Source organism: Calidris pugnax, unplaced genomic scaffold, assembly GCF_001431845.1.
Source record: "Calidris pugnax isolate Ruff unplaced genomic scaffold, ASM143184v1 scaffold102, whole genome shotgun sequence".
Lineage (NCBI taxonomy): Eukaryota > Metazoa > Chordata > Aves > Charadriiformes > Scolopacidae > Calidris > Calidris pugnax.
This window is the reverse complement of record NW_015090846.1, coordinates 2,005,365-2,020,070: the sequence shown is the minus strand read 5'-3', so window position 1 is coordinate 2,020,070 and position 14,706 is coordinate 2,005,365. Positions and strand designations below refer to the sequence as shown.

At 44.2% G+C, this 14,706-nt stretch overlaps 1 protein-coding gene across 5 annotated transcripts; it reads right to left on the bottom strand.

Annotated features, from left to right (window-relative positions):
* Positions 1-1,447: 1,447 nt before the first annotated feature.
* Positions 1,448-13,990, bottom strand: GTF3C4 (general transcription factor IIIC subunit 4). 5 transcript variants are annotated; one of them, XM_014942972.1, is made up of 5 exons: positions 12,174-13,990; positions 9,780-9,910; positions 8,886-8,974; positions 5,159-7,776; positions 1,448-1,927 (listed from the first exon to the last, which is right to left on the bottom strand). In XM_014942972.1, exons 1-4 carry the CDS (start codon positions 13,914-13,916, stop codon positions 7,712-7,714), a joined length of 2,028 nt encoding a protein of 675 aa, XP_014798458.1. In that variant the 5' UTR covers positions 13,917-13,990; the 3' UTR covers positions 1,448-1,927; positions 5,159-7,711. The 5 variants fall into 5 exon arrangements, with proteins under 5 accessions (XP_014798458.1, XP_014798462.1, XP_014798459.1 ...); XM_014942976.1 differs by having other exon boundaries at positions 7,360-7,776; XM_014942973.1 differs by lacking the exon at positions 1,448-1,927 and having other exon boundaries at positions 3,024-5,317; positions 7,096-7,776.
* Positions 13,991-14,706: the final 716 nt, after the last annotated feature.

Below are 14,706 nucleotides of genomic sequence, written 5' to 3'. Positions count from 1 at the left end.
GAACGCAACACTTGAAAAGCAATTTGGTAACTACTGCTTGATTTTATTAGCATCTTATTCTGGCAAAACAAATGTTGAGCAATGAGAAAAACAAGGTGAAGAGGAGGTGGTAAGAACGCAGCGGGGACCAGACGTTACTTATTGCACAGCTTGCCCGGTGCTGAAACGACCATCTTTTACCGCTCTGCTTTGCGAGGACACTTTGCAGAGAGGGCTGCCTGGAGGTTGTGCCATCCCCTATATGTTATGCTGTTAATTACATAGTTCAGCAGCAAGATGAGTCTGTCCAGCTCTTCCACAAACTTCTGCATCCACCTGCTCCAAACACCGGATCCTTCGGTGCGCTGTGGTGGGGAGGACACTTAAACACCCCGATCCCCCAACACTGTCTCTGCAGGGACACCCTGTAGCTCTTGAAAGCTCTCCCTGCCTATGCCTTTGGTTCCTCATCCTTCCCCATAAGGGTTCCAGCACAGAAACTTTAAATGTAGCCAGATTTGCCACCATCTGCTTACAAGGTGCAGTAGAAGCTGCAGGACTGTGATGAAGGAAGGGCCAGTGGGATGTTCATAGAGGTCCTTTAGTTTGGTTTAGAGCAGAGAGAATTGGCAGGTTCCTGGGCCTCCTCTGCAGGGACACCCTGTAGCTCTTGAAAGATGCCTTCTCCTTTGGTTCCTCATCCTTCCCCATAAGGTTCCAGCACAAAACTTTAAATGTAGCCAGATTTGCCACCACCTGCTCACAAGGTGCAGTAGAAGCTGCAGGACTGTGATGAAGGAAGGGCCAGTGGGATGTTCATAGAGGTCCTTTAGTTTGGTTTAGAGCAGAGAGAATTGGCAGGTTCCTGGGCCTCAGTTCTGCTTCCCAAGGGGTGGCTGGAGCTCGTTTGACCTGAAGTAGGAGCAAACGGTGGTTAAAAACCTGTAACTGCTCATCTGTGTCACAGCTGCCAAAACTGAACCTGAAAGGTGACTCTTGCCCTGGGACACATCCTACAGAAAATGTCTGTTCCCCTCTAGAGGCAGGCTCTGCTGGGTTACTCTCCTTTTTCTGCAACAAAACTGTTTGATTCTATGGTAGAAAAGGTGATATCAGGACCCTTTCATCAGAGAAAGCTGGTTCTTCAGTGTGATTGTTTTCTGGAGCTGGAGTTTGTGAGGCCATGGAGAAGAGGGGTTGAACCTGTGCTGGGGAGGAGAAGGGTTGTGTGGCTGAAGGGTGCTATCAGAGCCCAGGTCTCTCCCAGCCTCTAGCACCGGTGTCTGTGACATTGCCTACAGTAAGATTTTCATTATTAAGCTTTTTTTATTATTATTTTTAAATGTGAAGTTTTATGCTGAAGGACTGAGTGTTTAACTGCACTGCTCGCTCTTGCCAGTCTCAGCTCTTAGCACCCTCTGTCCCTCCCAGGAATTCAGTCCCTTAAAATATAGACATTACAAACAAGTACTTTATATATTTATTTAGAATAAAAAAGGAGCAGGATTACAATGCTACCCTGGCAGTGTACAAAACATTCTTCACGTTTACAAAATGTGCCATATACACAGCATCAATATTCACAGCAACTTTGTCAGACCCTCCCATGAACGGAGTCTCCAAGGAAAAAAATCCCCAAACTGAAGATTAAAACTCAACTTGGCTTTTCGTTCAGCCCGGTGACCGTGCGGTCGCCCACCTACAACACTCACCCCAGAACAGAATTCAAGTAGCGTGAAGAGATTGACTCAATTAGCGGAGCAATTAAATTAAACTCTCGTTTGAACAGTCCCTTTTGGGTGGCTCTTGGGTTTTCCCTTGCCAGGGCTCACCTCCTGGTTCGGTGCTCCACAAGAACAACGCCAGGCCCTCTAAGGTCTGCAGTGCACGCCTCCTCCTGTGGTGAAGGTGCTCCAAACGTCCACATTTGGGTAGATCCGGCCACAGCCTAGGACAGTGCAGGGAATTACTCCACTTCCTGCCCCAGACTGTAGTGTAATTAATGCTAATTAGTGCCCCCTGTACCCGCTGCATTGCAACAATGACAACATCATCCACAGGCAGCTGTGACGCTCCTGAGGGCACTGCCCGGATCATGACAGAGCAGCAGGAGCCGCAGTTTTCCGAGTGAAGAGTGCTAATAACTGAGTTAGCCTTCAAAAATAGTGACAGAATAAGAATATTCCAATTGACACTGAGGGTCTGGGAACATCTTCGGTGAAAAGGGTGAGTTAGAACCGAGCACAAGCAAAGATTAGTGAGGGCAGAAATTTCAGTGAGAGTAAATAGACAAGACTCCTGTGTTAGAGGCACCAAGCGAAGCTGCGGGTGTTGCTGTGCTCACGTGCTGCCCTCTGCAAGCTGTGAAAAACCATCCTGTGTCAGGAATTCCAAGAGAAGGCTCAACCCCATTGTGTTCAGATTCCTGCACCTTTGATCGTCAGGACGGGACCCCAGATGAACAGAGCCAGGCTCAGGTTGTCCTTGTTTACCTCCACGGAGGGGAAGAAAGCAGCTTTCCCACCTGGTGTTTGCCAGCAGAGCTGTAAAACCAGCAGCCATTTCCATGGGGCCATTTGTACCGGTTTTGGTTAAAGAATAAACCCCCCCACTTCGATGGGAGTCTGCAGTATGAGCTGTGTGTTTACAGGCCTGGGTCAGAAAGCTTCAAAAGGGAATACCAGAGAGGAGATGAGGACCGAGGTGGTATCTATCACTGCTTTGAGCATTTCACCTCTATTTACTGAGAACCCATAAACACCTTCTGCCACTTCAATTAGATGTTTACCATAAATTTGACTTTTGCCATGACTACCAGCGCTTTGAGGCTAAAACTGCTATTGCCCTTACTTCCAGTTGCAAAAATACGACCCAGCGCTCTGCGATAACAAAATGTGAAGTTTATTTTATTGTTAAGCATTGGATGCTATTGCCCTTACTTCCAGTTGCAAAAATAGGACCCAGTGCTCTGCAATAAAACGTGAAGTTTATTATATTGTTAAGCATTGGGCTTTTGGTTAAAGAATAAACCCCCCCACTTCGATGGGAGTCTGCAGTATGAGCTGTGTGTTTACAGGCCTGGGTCAGAAAGCTTCAAAAGGGAATACCAGAGAGGAGATGAGGACCGAGGTGGTATCTATCACTGCTTTGAGCATTTCACCTCTATTTACTGAGAACCCATAAACACCTTCTGCCACTTCAATTAGATGTTTACCATAAATTTGACTTTTGCCATGACTACCAGCGCTTTGAGGCTAAAACTGCTATTGCCCTTACTTCCAGTTGCAAAAATACGACCCAGCGCTCTGCGATAACAAAATGTGAAGTTTATTTTATTGTTAAGCATTGGATTGCTGCTAACTCCACACTTAGAAGGTGCCAGAAAGAATTCAATGAGCAGCATGAACTAGGTTATAAAATGCCACCAAGCACCTGATGGCGATCACCAGTAGGAAGTGGGCACATGGTAGTGTCTCACCACTCCCCAGCTCACCAGGAAGGCAGAGAGGATGAGGAGCAGCCACCATCCTGCCCCTTGAAGATCCTCTCTCTGCAGCCACATCTCACCGTGCTCGTGCCTCTGTCTCTTGCACGTTAATTTAGTTGTTGTCAAAAGAGCAAAAGCTTCAGTGATGATGGGCTCTCTTCCTCTTCCTCCTCTCTCTGATGCCATACCTGGAGGTGGCAACTGAGGCTCCAGGGGTTGTGCCTGCGAATTGGCCGCTGCTTCACAGACCCGGCCAGTCGTAGAGGGCAGGCTCTGTAGTTGAGAAACTAAACTCGTACAAAGAAGTCTCCTGTAAATGTTAGTTTAGGGCGTAACGGGACAGGAGTGATTTGTTGGCCTTTAACTAGGACTATAAATGTTTGCATTTGGTTCTTTTATGACAAGAAACCCTTAATGAGGAAAGAGTAAAGAGTGTTATGCTGCCCATAACCACTGATGATTCATTAGTCAGGAGAAAATTTAAGAAAATCAGGGAAATATTTATTGCCTGTAGGTATGCATGAGCAACTGGAATATTTCCCCTCTAGAAATATAAAATAGGATTAACAGGATGGGGGGAACATACAGAAGGAAGGGACGACTGAATAATGAGGTTCCCAACCCAGAGCTGAATGGGGCAAAAGGCAGCCATGAGTTCCACTGTCACCAGTTCCGGAGCAGGAGGTGGAGTTTGGAGACCCAAGACCGAGTCCTCATAACCCCACACTTTCACCTTAGGTCCAACAACGGCACTAAGCAGCTGCACAGAGCTGTTTTCTTTATCCATCCAACCTGGATTAGCCTGGATGTCCTCATCCCAGTGGAGGAGGATAAACTCCTGTTATGGGCACCAGTAGCAAATCTTAAATGCTATCAGAAGCTACTTATGAAGGACAATGACAGATTGGCTCCCAACACAGAACACAGCATCTCTGGCTGTTAATTCTCAGGTGCAACAGCAAATACCACAATCCTTTAAAAGAAAAAAGAAAGGAAAAGCAGTGCATGAGGTCTCTCTGCTGGGGTGTTAATTCTTCCTCTGGAGATGAGGCACCACCAACAGCCACGGTATTTACCACCAAATGGAGAAGCAGCTGAGGAGAGCCTCCAACTATTCACTTGTTTGAGACCTCTCACAAAACTCAGGGCAAAAACTTAGTGAGGAAAAAAACAACCCTCTGATTTTTGTGGGGTTTATTCTTTCAACACTTGGTTTCTCTAAACAGACTGGGCCTTAATACTGGAGAGCTCGAGCATGTGTTAGTTTGAGAAGGCAGCTCTGTTAATGGCAGAGGAGAACAAGGACCTGGCAGCAGGTGCTCACACCTTCCTCACCCACTCTCCTTGCCCGTGTGGGATGAAAGCAGGGCTTTGGTCAGGACAATGTGAGGGATAACACTTCCCAGGGGCTGCTGCAGCCCTGGGGGTTGTTACGGGACCCACCAGGAGTGGGACCAACCTCCACGTTCCCAAACTGCAAATCACAGGTCCCAGACAGATCTAACAGGGTTCTTGCAGGAAATCTCGGCTGTCAGCTGGGCAGAAAGGTCCAGTAAGAGCAGCATCAGGGGTTAAATGTTACTGGTCTGAGGTGTGCAGTACCACTCAAGCTACACTAGTTAAAAATACACTTAGGGACCAGTGATGGTTTAAAAAAAAGAAAAAAAAATTAAAATCACAATAGCTCTTTACCTGTTGTGAATGGGTCAGGGTGAGAAGTGAAAGCTTTGTGCTAAAGGATCTCCACTGGCATGCAGACAAAGCCGGCATCACTGGCTTTAAAATTCCATTCTCCCAGCAGCCATAAATCAGGTTAAATAAACTGGCAATGGTTTACTGAGTATCTACTGCCTTAAAAGACAAGGAAAATAACCGTTAACGTTCGGTGTATTGGAGCTGCTACGTCTCTAAAGCATTAAAACTCAATCCAGGGAAATTCAAGGTAACTGCTAGAAGTAATCACCAGGAGTTAATCTAATGATCTCAAGCTGAACCTTTTGGTCAGCCAGACTTGAACACTTCAGCAGATGAGGGTATCATTATAGTTTCTAAGCCAAAGAAATGTTCTTTGACTTCTTTTAAAAGCACTTCTACATGTGGTTCTGGAGAGCTCTTGCCTTTTCCGTGGTCAGGTGAATTTCTGAATCTAACATTTACTCACAAACTGGTCGGCACTGCCCGGACAGGGACTTGCAGCTTCCACTTGCAATGTTTTCTCTACCACCACAAATAAATCTTCTCTTCAACTCATGTTGGAAACTGATGTTCTGTTCCTCCCAAAGCCCATCTCCACTGGGAGGGAGAAGATAAAAGCTGCCCCAGGTACAGAACCTGGCCCCAAACTACGCACACGTTGGGTGTCGGGGTTACTCTTTTTTTTACTTGATGCTACCACGATCTACATTTTCTTTCTTTGCAGACACACTGAAGTCATTTCAATTTTCAATGCACAGCAATAAAAAACTAAACATTTCTTTAATACAATTACGGTATCGCTTCCAAGGGTATTTACAAACAAGGCTAATTATTTTACAGATGAATGTGCTTCTGCCGTTCTAGTCTACTATGTTAATATTATTCTCCAAGCACGATCATGCTTAATGCATGAACCACTGAACGGGAAGGAGAGCTGACTCCTTTTCACATTTGCTGAAAAAAATCTGCTCCTACTAAAGGTGAAGAAACGTTAAGAAAATATGCATAGTCATTGAATCAAGGGAACTTAAGCACCAATCCACACATGCATCCTTGGAGACTGATGCTGTCAGGACAACTCCTTGATTTCTCAAATAGAGGACATCACACGCACCACAAGTGTCATGAGTCACAAAGAGGGCACCACAGCCCAGTGTCCAGACTGGTACAGACTGGCTGAAGAATGTAAATACAGAGACTTTGGATTATTTGACAACATGGATTTAAGTTAACAAGACAAACTGTACCAAATAACTATACACATTTTGGAGGTATTATTCCTCTAACACTGCATAGGAAGTCAAAAAGGGTTCTCCTGCTCCCCACAGGAACCAGATGCCAGAGACAGAAAGATGTTTTTTTTCTGATAGGACAGTGAGAAGGCAGAATGAATTTCTGGGCTCAGCCATGCTACATCATTGGTGTATTTATGAATCTCTTGATGAGAAAGTCAGGGTTCTACAAGAACAGCTTCACCAGACTCCATGACCACCTGTGGGAACTACCCATGACACGTTTGCCATGGGGGTGGTGGGGTTTTCAGGGTTTTTTTGGGGGGTTTTGTGGGGTTTTTTTTACTGCATTATTATGAACAGAGAAACTGTCAGCTGGGAGTGATTACTTGTGTGTCACACTTTTGTAAAACTCAATTACTGTATGAAGGAGACTCTCACTTCAGTTGAGATTAAGGTAAATTGGTAATGGTTTGGTAACCAAGTTACACTGGAAAACACAATTCCTGGTGGTAGAGGGTTAAGTGAAACCAAAGGCATGTGCACTGGCAAAAGCTAGGAAGTGATTAGAACTTAGTTCAGAAAAAGAAAGTGGGGCAAGCGACTGAAGAGCATTGGAAATTATATATATATATATATATATTAGTGTTTAATCTAATTGCGATTAGTTTAATAATTATTACATTTTAAAATTATTCTTACTGATCCGTATTTGACCCAGGCAGCCAGCATTACCCTTCTGACTGCAATACTGTTGTTAACAGTTAAGAGGCAGTTATTCTTCTAGACTTTAAGTGAAACTAACATAACGGCCAATTTCTTTCCTACGGCTGTAACTGGCACACGCTTCACTCTGCAAGAAATTAGAACCACAAATTATTTTGATAGTTTAATATTCTGCAGCAAGTGCCAGTGCTTGTTAAAAAGCAACAGAGAGCACTACGAGCTGAAGCCTTCTCTACCCACCAAGACCATTCAAGAGGCAGCTCCGCTGTTTCCGTCCCAGCTTTTGGGGAATGGCACGTGCTTCAGACTTCAGTTCCTGTTCAGTAAAAGGAGGCATGTCCAGCTGCTGATGCTTCAATGGGGTGCATTTCCAAACAGCTTTACAAACTCACTCTTCCAGATATACTGGAATTCCAGAGAACCAGGCTCTGGACTGAAGGAGTTTCTGGAACCTCCGATGTTGTATTTACAGGGCTGTGGACAATGTCTTCCCCCTCCAGTAAAGTCTGTGTTTCCTGTGCTCTGTGTCCTTCGAGACTGAAGGGAGCTTATGCAGTAGAGAAAATACTTTCAATCTTTACGTAGCTTTTCTCTAGAACACAGGAGAATCACAGAATGTGCAAGGTCCTTGCAATAACCTCTTGATCCATTCAGGATCTGCAAATAAGAAAAGAAGTTGTTTAAAACTCTGGGTAGAGATGAACACAGGAATGACATCTGAGATAGAAACTGTTTTAGGATTACTATTTAGTTTGTCTATATATTCCCCCTCCGGGATTAACTGAGAGTTCAGAGGAATCCAAGTCCATTTCTGTCTTGAAATTTCAAGCAATGCCAGTTTAAGTCCCACTTCAGGAGGGGAAAAAATTAAGGTGAAACACTCCATGCTATACCACTAGATACTCACCTAAATAGCTATATAGGAAAAAAATTTAAAGGATCACCATGCCATAAATGCAGTCTTTGCATTTCCTTAACTGAAATTAGATCCTTCACATAACGCAGTCCTTGGTTCCTGTTTTTGTCCCTCTCCAATATAAGGAAATCAAGTTTACAGCCTCTCTCCACAAAGGTTTAAGTTCTGTAGTTGATCCTTGGTGCTGACTGGAAATACCCATGTATTATGGGGAGAGGAAAAGTATCACCTACTGCTAGAGGAGACAAACTGTTAGAGTACACCATGATTTTTTTAAGTGTACCAGTTGGGAAGAAAACTACTTTCTTGCACAGCTTGTCCTTCCTCAAACTCTGAAAAATGCAAAGCCAAAAGGCTGACTGGCCCCACAGCCTGCTGTTATTGTCTCTGAATCATGTACTTACTCGTGGCAGGTTTGGGACCAAAGCCAGCAAGGTGACAACTGTTTCTTAACCCGTGCTGGATCAATAGAGCTTGCACTGAAATAGAAAGTTCTGCTCTTGCAGAACGGGATGCTGATATAGTCATCCTGAGTATAAATGAAGTGTTGTAGCGCCCCAGCACAGATTATGTGTCTACCCAGCTCTCATTAAAATGTCGTATTTATAAATTAATTTCTGCAGTCACTATTTTGTAATTAACATATTCCACTAATGCATGGACAACAACAGGACACTGTGAAATGGAGAGTACTAGTATTTCACATGTTAACTGCCTAAAAGAGAAAAGTCAGTGAAATGAATTCAAGTCTTTTTGCAGATAAAACTTCAGTGAAATGAATTCAAGTCTTTTTGCAGATGAAATTTAAGAATACATAATCCTGCCCCTTTTGGCCAGAGGAGGAGTTTACCTTCTGGGGTTGGATGCCGTGCGATGCTGTCATGAAGCAAACACCTCCTGTACACCAAACTCTGGCAGGACTGGTAGGTTAGAAAGCACCTGTGAAAGGACAAGCAGTTTTATCAAGAGGCTTGAGGTTTTGTTGGTTTGTGACTGGAGGCTGGGTTCTGTTCCCAACAGACCTTGCTTCCTGAGAGCTCAGGCAGTACTGAGCCACATTAAACATGGAAATCAATACATTATTAATTCAGTAAGTGAAACTTCATTGAAAAAAGTTGGTCAAAAAATTTTAGCATACAGTAGAAGAGGTGCAGAACTTGAGGGTTACTGCCCAAGGGAGGAATTATGGTGTCTTTAAGGCTATTTAGCCAAACTACCACATAATACCTGCCAGGCAAAGGTTTGGGTTTTTTTTTTTACTGACTTGCCAGTCTCCAGGGACAATCACCACGTACCCGATATATTCATGTTGGAAGACTTCCTTTTCTAGATGTTCCAGAACTTGTCTGAATTCTCAGTGTGGCTGTTTCCAATCATTTTTTGTTAAATTACTTTGTTTTCAAATGCTGAAGTAGCTGGAACAAACCCTCCTTCATGTGCTGTTCCAAAGGATGACTTGTGTTTGATTTTCCCTCACCTACTTTCTCCCCATCCCCACCCTCCCCCTGCTTGAAGAAAAAAGATGATCACAAGCATTTTATTTTTAAAAAGTGTATTGATAAGAAAGCCCAATCCAGTCTCCTGTGCCCTCTCTCTCTCATTGAAGAGGGCAGATAACAGCCAGCAAAAATTACAATTAACTGCATGACTTTTCACTCCAACTCTGGGAAGTGTGTCAGGTTAGCTATTTAAGGATGGTTAAATTATCTAGAGGGGGGCAAAAACTCTTTTAAGAACCAATTACCTGAGCCAAATGTGTCCATTGGAGCAGACTGCCTGTTTGCGGTCGGTGAATGGCAGGATCTCTTTACACAAGCTGCAGTGTTCTGGAAAAGTCTGTTTGTTCATTTTCTTTAAGATATGCCCAATCAGCACCTGGGAACACAGAGCAGTCAGCGTTGGTTACAGTGAGACAGCTGCCTATGGGGAGGGGGAAACTTCTCTCAGGATATGATACAGGATGCAAAGATTTATGCTCTTCACCGAATTCAAAGAAATAAAAGCATAAGAAATAGAATACATTGAAAAATATTAGTTTAGTCTCATTGTGTGGTCACCTCCTAAAGATTTCTGTCCCACAGTAAAGGGATACAGAACTTAAGAGCAATGGTGTTATGTTAAGCTACTTGCAAATGTAAGAAGTACTGAAGAAATTGGTCTCACACCACTTTAGAGGATGGCACTGACCCCTGGAGCAATGCTTTCACCTTCTCATGCCTATCACAGTGGATGTGCTAAAAAGAATTCCTCTTTAGAAATTACCTGGATGCATGTCTTCAGCAGTCATCTTAAGAGTATACACAATGTTTATAGTAGAACATTTATGTGATCAAATTTGTCTTTAACATTTCAATAGATATAAAACACATGCAAGGACCTTTAAAATGTGACAGCAAACTGAATAGATAAAATGGAATTTGGAAGTCAGCTTTTAATCATTGTAAAAACAAGAACCTTGTTACAAGAGAGAAAAGCAACCTCTCAAAGCTTCAATTCATAGTAATTGGGTGCTAGAAAAACACAGCAGTTCTGCCAGAATAGTTTCCCAGTGAATGCCTGATGGCCACGCTGCGTGGCCCGCTTGGCTGTAAGTCCAGCAGAGAGAACACCACACGACATCAGGAATGAAAATGTGTTCCTTCCCTGTCTTTCTGGATGCAATGTAAATGTTCATTTTTAGAGTTCCAGTGATTTAAGGGCTTGGGTACTGCAAAGAACTGTTCTCTGCTCATACAAAGATGTACAGAGACATCTGAGACATTCTTGTCATCAAGTCCTAAGAGGTGGGAGGCTGATGGTGGCATGTTCCACCGAAGCTTCCTTTGGCTGATGTCTAAACTGAGGAAACCTCACTGCCCAGTGCTAAATTCACTGATCACTTATTTCCTGACACAGATGCTTACTCTACACATTGCAACAGTCAGGATCTGTCCTCGTAGTTATACTTGTATTTTGGTGGGGAGTATTGCAAGTTTGGGAAGAGTTCCTGGCACAGCCAAGCATTCAGTTATGCTTATTTGTTGTAGTACAATAAATGCAACCATGCAAGCCTGAAGGTTCAGGCCATGCATGTTATAAAAAAAAAGACATTCAGCTTGGTTAATTGAAAGTCCTGCACAAAGTTCTGAATCACTGGATTTAACTCAAAAAACACAATCCCTTTCTGAACTTCTGTCACTGATCTTTCCACTGGAGGCTGATGGAGCAATGACAAACCCAATGTACCACCTGAACAGTCCCTGTACTTTCAAGTATAAATACTTCAAGCAAGTGATACTGCAACTTTAAAAATTAGAATTGCAGACATAGCTGACTGGAGGAAATACCTTCTAAGTTTAGTTTTGTAGAGGAGATAGATTAAATAAACTTACCCGTGAAAACAAACATCCCTCTCTATCAGTACATGTTCTAAAGCCACCAACAGCAGCAGAATAACCATGGTCCTCTCCCTTGTTCTGCAGAAGCCCAGACAGTTCACTTATTCTTTATTGTACCTGATCCAAATCTCAACATCTGTATTTACATTCCCTTCCACTGGAGGCTGATGGAGCAATGACAAACTCGATGTAACATCTGAACAGTCACTATACTTTCAAGTATAAATACTTCAAGCAAGTGATACTGCAACTTTAAAAATTAGAATTGCAGACATAGCTGACTGGAGGAAATACCTTCTAAGTTTAGTTTTGTAGAGGAGATAGATTAAATAAACTTACCCGTGAAAACAAACATCCCTCTCTATCAGTACATGTTCTAAAGCCACCAACAGCAGCAGAATAACCATGGTCCTCTCCCTTGTTCTGCAGAAGCCCAGACAGTTCACTTATTCTTTATTGTACCTGATCCAAATCTCAACATCTGTATTTACATTCCCTCCTACTCTGTAATTTTAAGGAAGGACAACCTAAGCTGTATGCTCTGCTCCTACTCTGTAATTTTAAGGAAGGACAACTTAAGCTGTATGTTCTACAGAAGCTGACTGGCAAGGATGACATGATTACAGGTACAGAAGCTGACTGGCAAGGATGACATGATACATCTCTTTCCCACCCCAAAGCTGTATTTTCACGACAGATACGGAGGGGGAGAAAGAAGTCACTTGTACCACGGAATGCCCGGAGCAGAGAGGTGCACTTACTCGTGCTGTTCTGTCATCATAGCCATCATCGGACATTAAGAAGTCACAGACTCCTCTGGTGGGAATACTGGTGTTCTCTGTAATCCAGGTGTGTAGATAAACTTCTCCCAACACCCGTTTCATGTGTTCTCGTGTCAAGTGCATTTCTACTGCCTCAATCTGTGCCTGTACTTCAAGAAGCTTTTCTTCCATTGGCTCGCGGCCTCCTATGTCACTTGACTGAGGAAGAGAATCATCTGCAGTGTCATCTATGTCCATACCTTTCCCCGTGTCACATAGGCTCTGCTTGCTGGCTTGTTTAGAAGTCCCTTCCTCCTGATCATCCTCCGTGCTGCCCATCCCAGGGGAATCTGATACCAAGATTTTTGCATCCTCGTGTGAAGGTCTCCACATGACCTCCGAGGGAGCTTTCTGCATGGACTGGTACAAAATCCTCAGGAGAAACAGCTTAAACCGCCAGAAGTAAGTAGAGCCACAGCTCTCAATCTTTTTATCCAGTGCTTCCTGTAAGAATTGAGGAATATGCTTATCCTTCAGAATTTTCCAGCGTACAAGGTCTGTCAAGTCCACTTGCCGGAAAAGGTTCTGAACAGAAGACTCCAAGAGCTGCGCTGCTGCCTCCTCAAAAGTCTTAAGGGTTACAAACTGGACTTGGTAGTTTTTGTTAACCGGGTGGAGACCGTTAATCATTCCCTCTGTCGTAATAACCGCTAAGTACGCGCCGCAGGGGCTAACGGCTATTCCGTGAGTCCTGACAGAGCCAAACACTTCCGAGAGCTTAATCAGCTGGTGCTCAAACTTTAAAGCAACGTCTGTGAATATAGGAATGAGCTGCCTCACCTTTCCATCACTGGAGCAGGTATACACCGTGCCGTTCTGCTTGTCTGCAGTCATAGACACGATTGGCAAAGAATGAAGCCCTGTCACGTGGGAGTTATGGACGTTCAGACCCGCTTTGGATATCAAGAGGAGACACCAGAACACGTAAGCTCCTCTTGCAGCCACCACTAAGCTACAACTGCATTTCTGGTAGGGGTGGTAAAGAGGAATGCACTTGATGCTGTGCACTGGTAACTGGTCCATTTCTTGCCATAAGACCACGGGTTGTCTCAGCGTGAAGTAGCCTTTGACTGCTTTTAGATTGACAGGGAGGATCTTAACCGGTCCAAAAGCACTCCCTACAATGAGCCCACTCATCTTTCGGTTGTTGTGTTCGTATTCCCACCAAGACAACACACTTGGGGAATTTATTCCGGACTCTATGGTATTGCAAGAAGTAATCGATTCCTTACCCAGAAATGGCAGCTGGAATTGCCAAACTGCAATGTTACTGTTTTCAAAGAGTACTGCCAGGAGCACGCTACCCACATCCCGGCATTCGTTGTTGTGTTTAACCTGCTGGGTGGTGCAGATGCCCGACCACTCCATGCGCACCGGGGTCTGCATGCTGTGCCGCCGCTGGAATTCCGAGAAGTCTCCTAGTTCTCCCCTGGGAGTGTCAGCTTTAGAGAGTTTGTAACTGGCTTCGTACAGACGCTCCCCGTAGATTTCGGTCAGGTCCACCAGCTGCACCCACTGCAGCCTGTTGAGGTTGGCGTGGATGGTCAATCGATTGTCCATGGTTAAAGCTGCCAGGAGGCACCTCCCGTTGGCGTCACAGCCCAGGGGGGACCAGCTGGAATACTTGAATCCTCGCATCGGAGGCAAGGACTTTCCTTCGGGATTGAATACTCGATCAAGCATGAAAGTCTGACTAACCGTTGGATCCACTGAACTTGCAAACTTTTCCTTACATTCTGCTACCTCCTTTTTTGGACCAACCTAAAAGATAACAAAAAGAACTTTTAAAACGCAAAACTTTTTTTTTTTTTTAGGATGACTTTCCCAGAACTAATCCCCACTTGAAACAGAACATCCCCTGTCACAACACCTGGGAACAATGCTGTTCCAATGGCTAATTAACCTTGCTCTTGAAGAGTAAGCCTCACTGTTGGCCTGAATTTGTACAGTTTTGACTTTGAATTTTTGTCTGTTGAATCAAAGAGCCTGTTTTCATACTTCTCAAGTGTGTACTTAATGGTACTTGGCATAACTTTCAAACTGTAAAGCACTCAGTATTGCAACTCGAGTTATTCCACATTGTCAGCACTGTTCTGGAATAAAAGACTCAGCTCAGCAACGAGAGTTATTATTTAATAAGATATTCACCCAGCCTTGCCACCTCCCTGTGCTAAGGAGTGTAAAAAGTCAGATTCGCCCCTGAAGCACAAACCAGTCCCTGCTGCCCCTCAGCTTAGGTAGGAAGCCAAGAAGGATTTCTCCTTAAAATTGTGCTGAAATAAGCATCATCCAAGTCCTGCAGCTGAAGCGGTTCTTAGAAAAACCGCTAAACTTTAGAATCCCTCAAATCCACTTGGTACCGGATCACGTTGCACCCTGAGTTATGGGGCTATTTAGGGTTTTTTGTCCCCATTATGTTTTTCAAAAGCACCAAATACAGCGCGGGGGGCAGGGGCGGCCCCGGTGGGGGGGG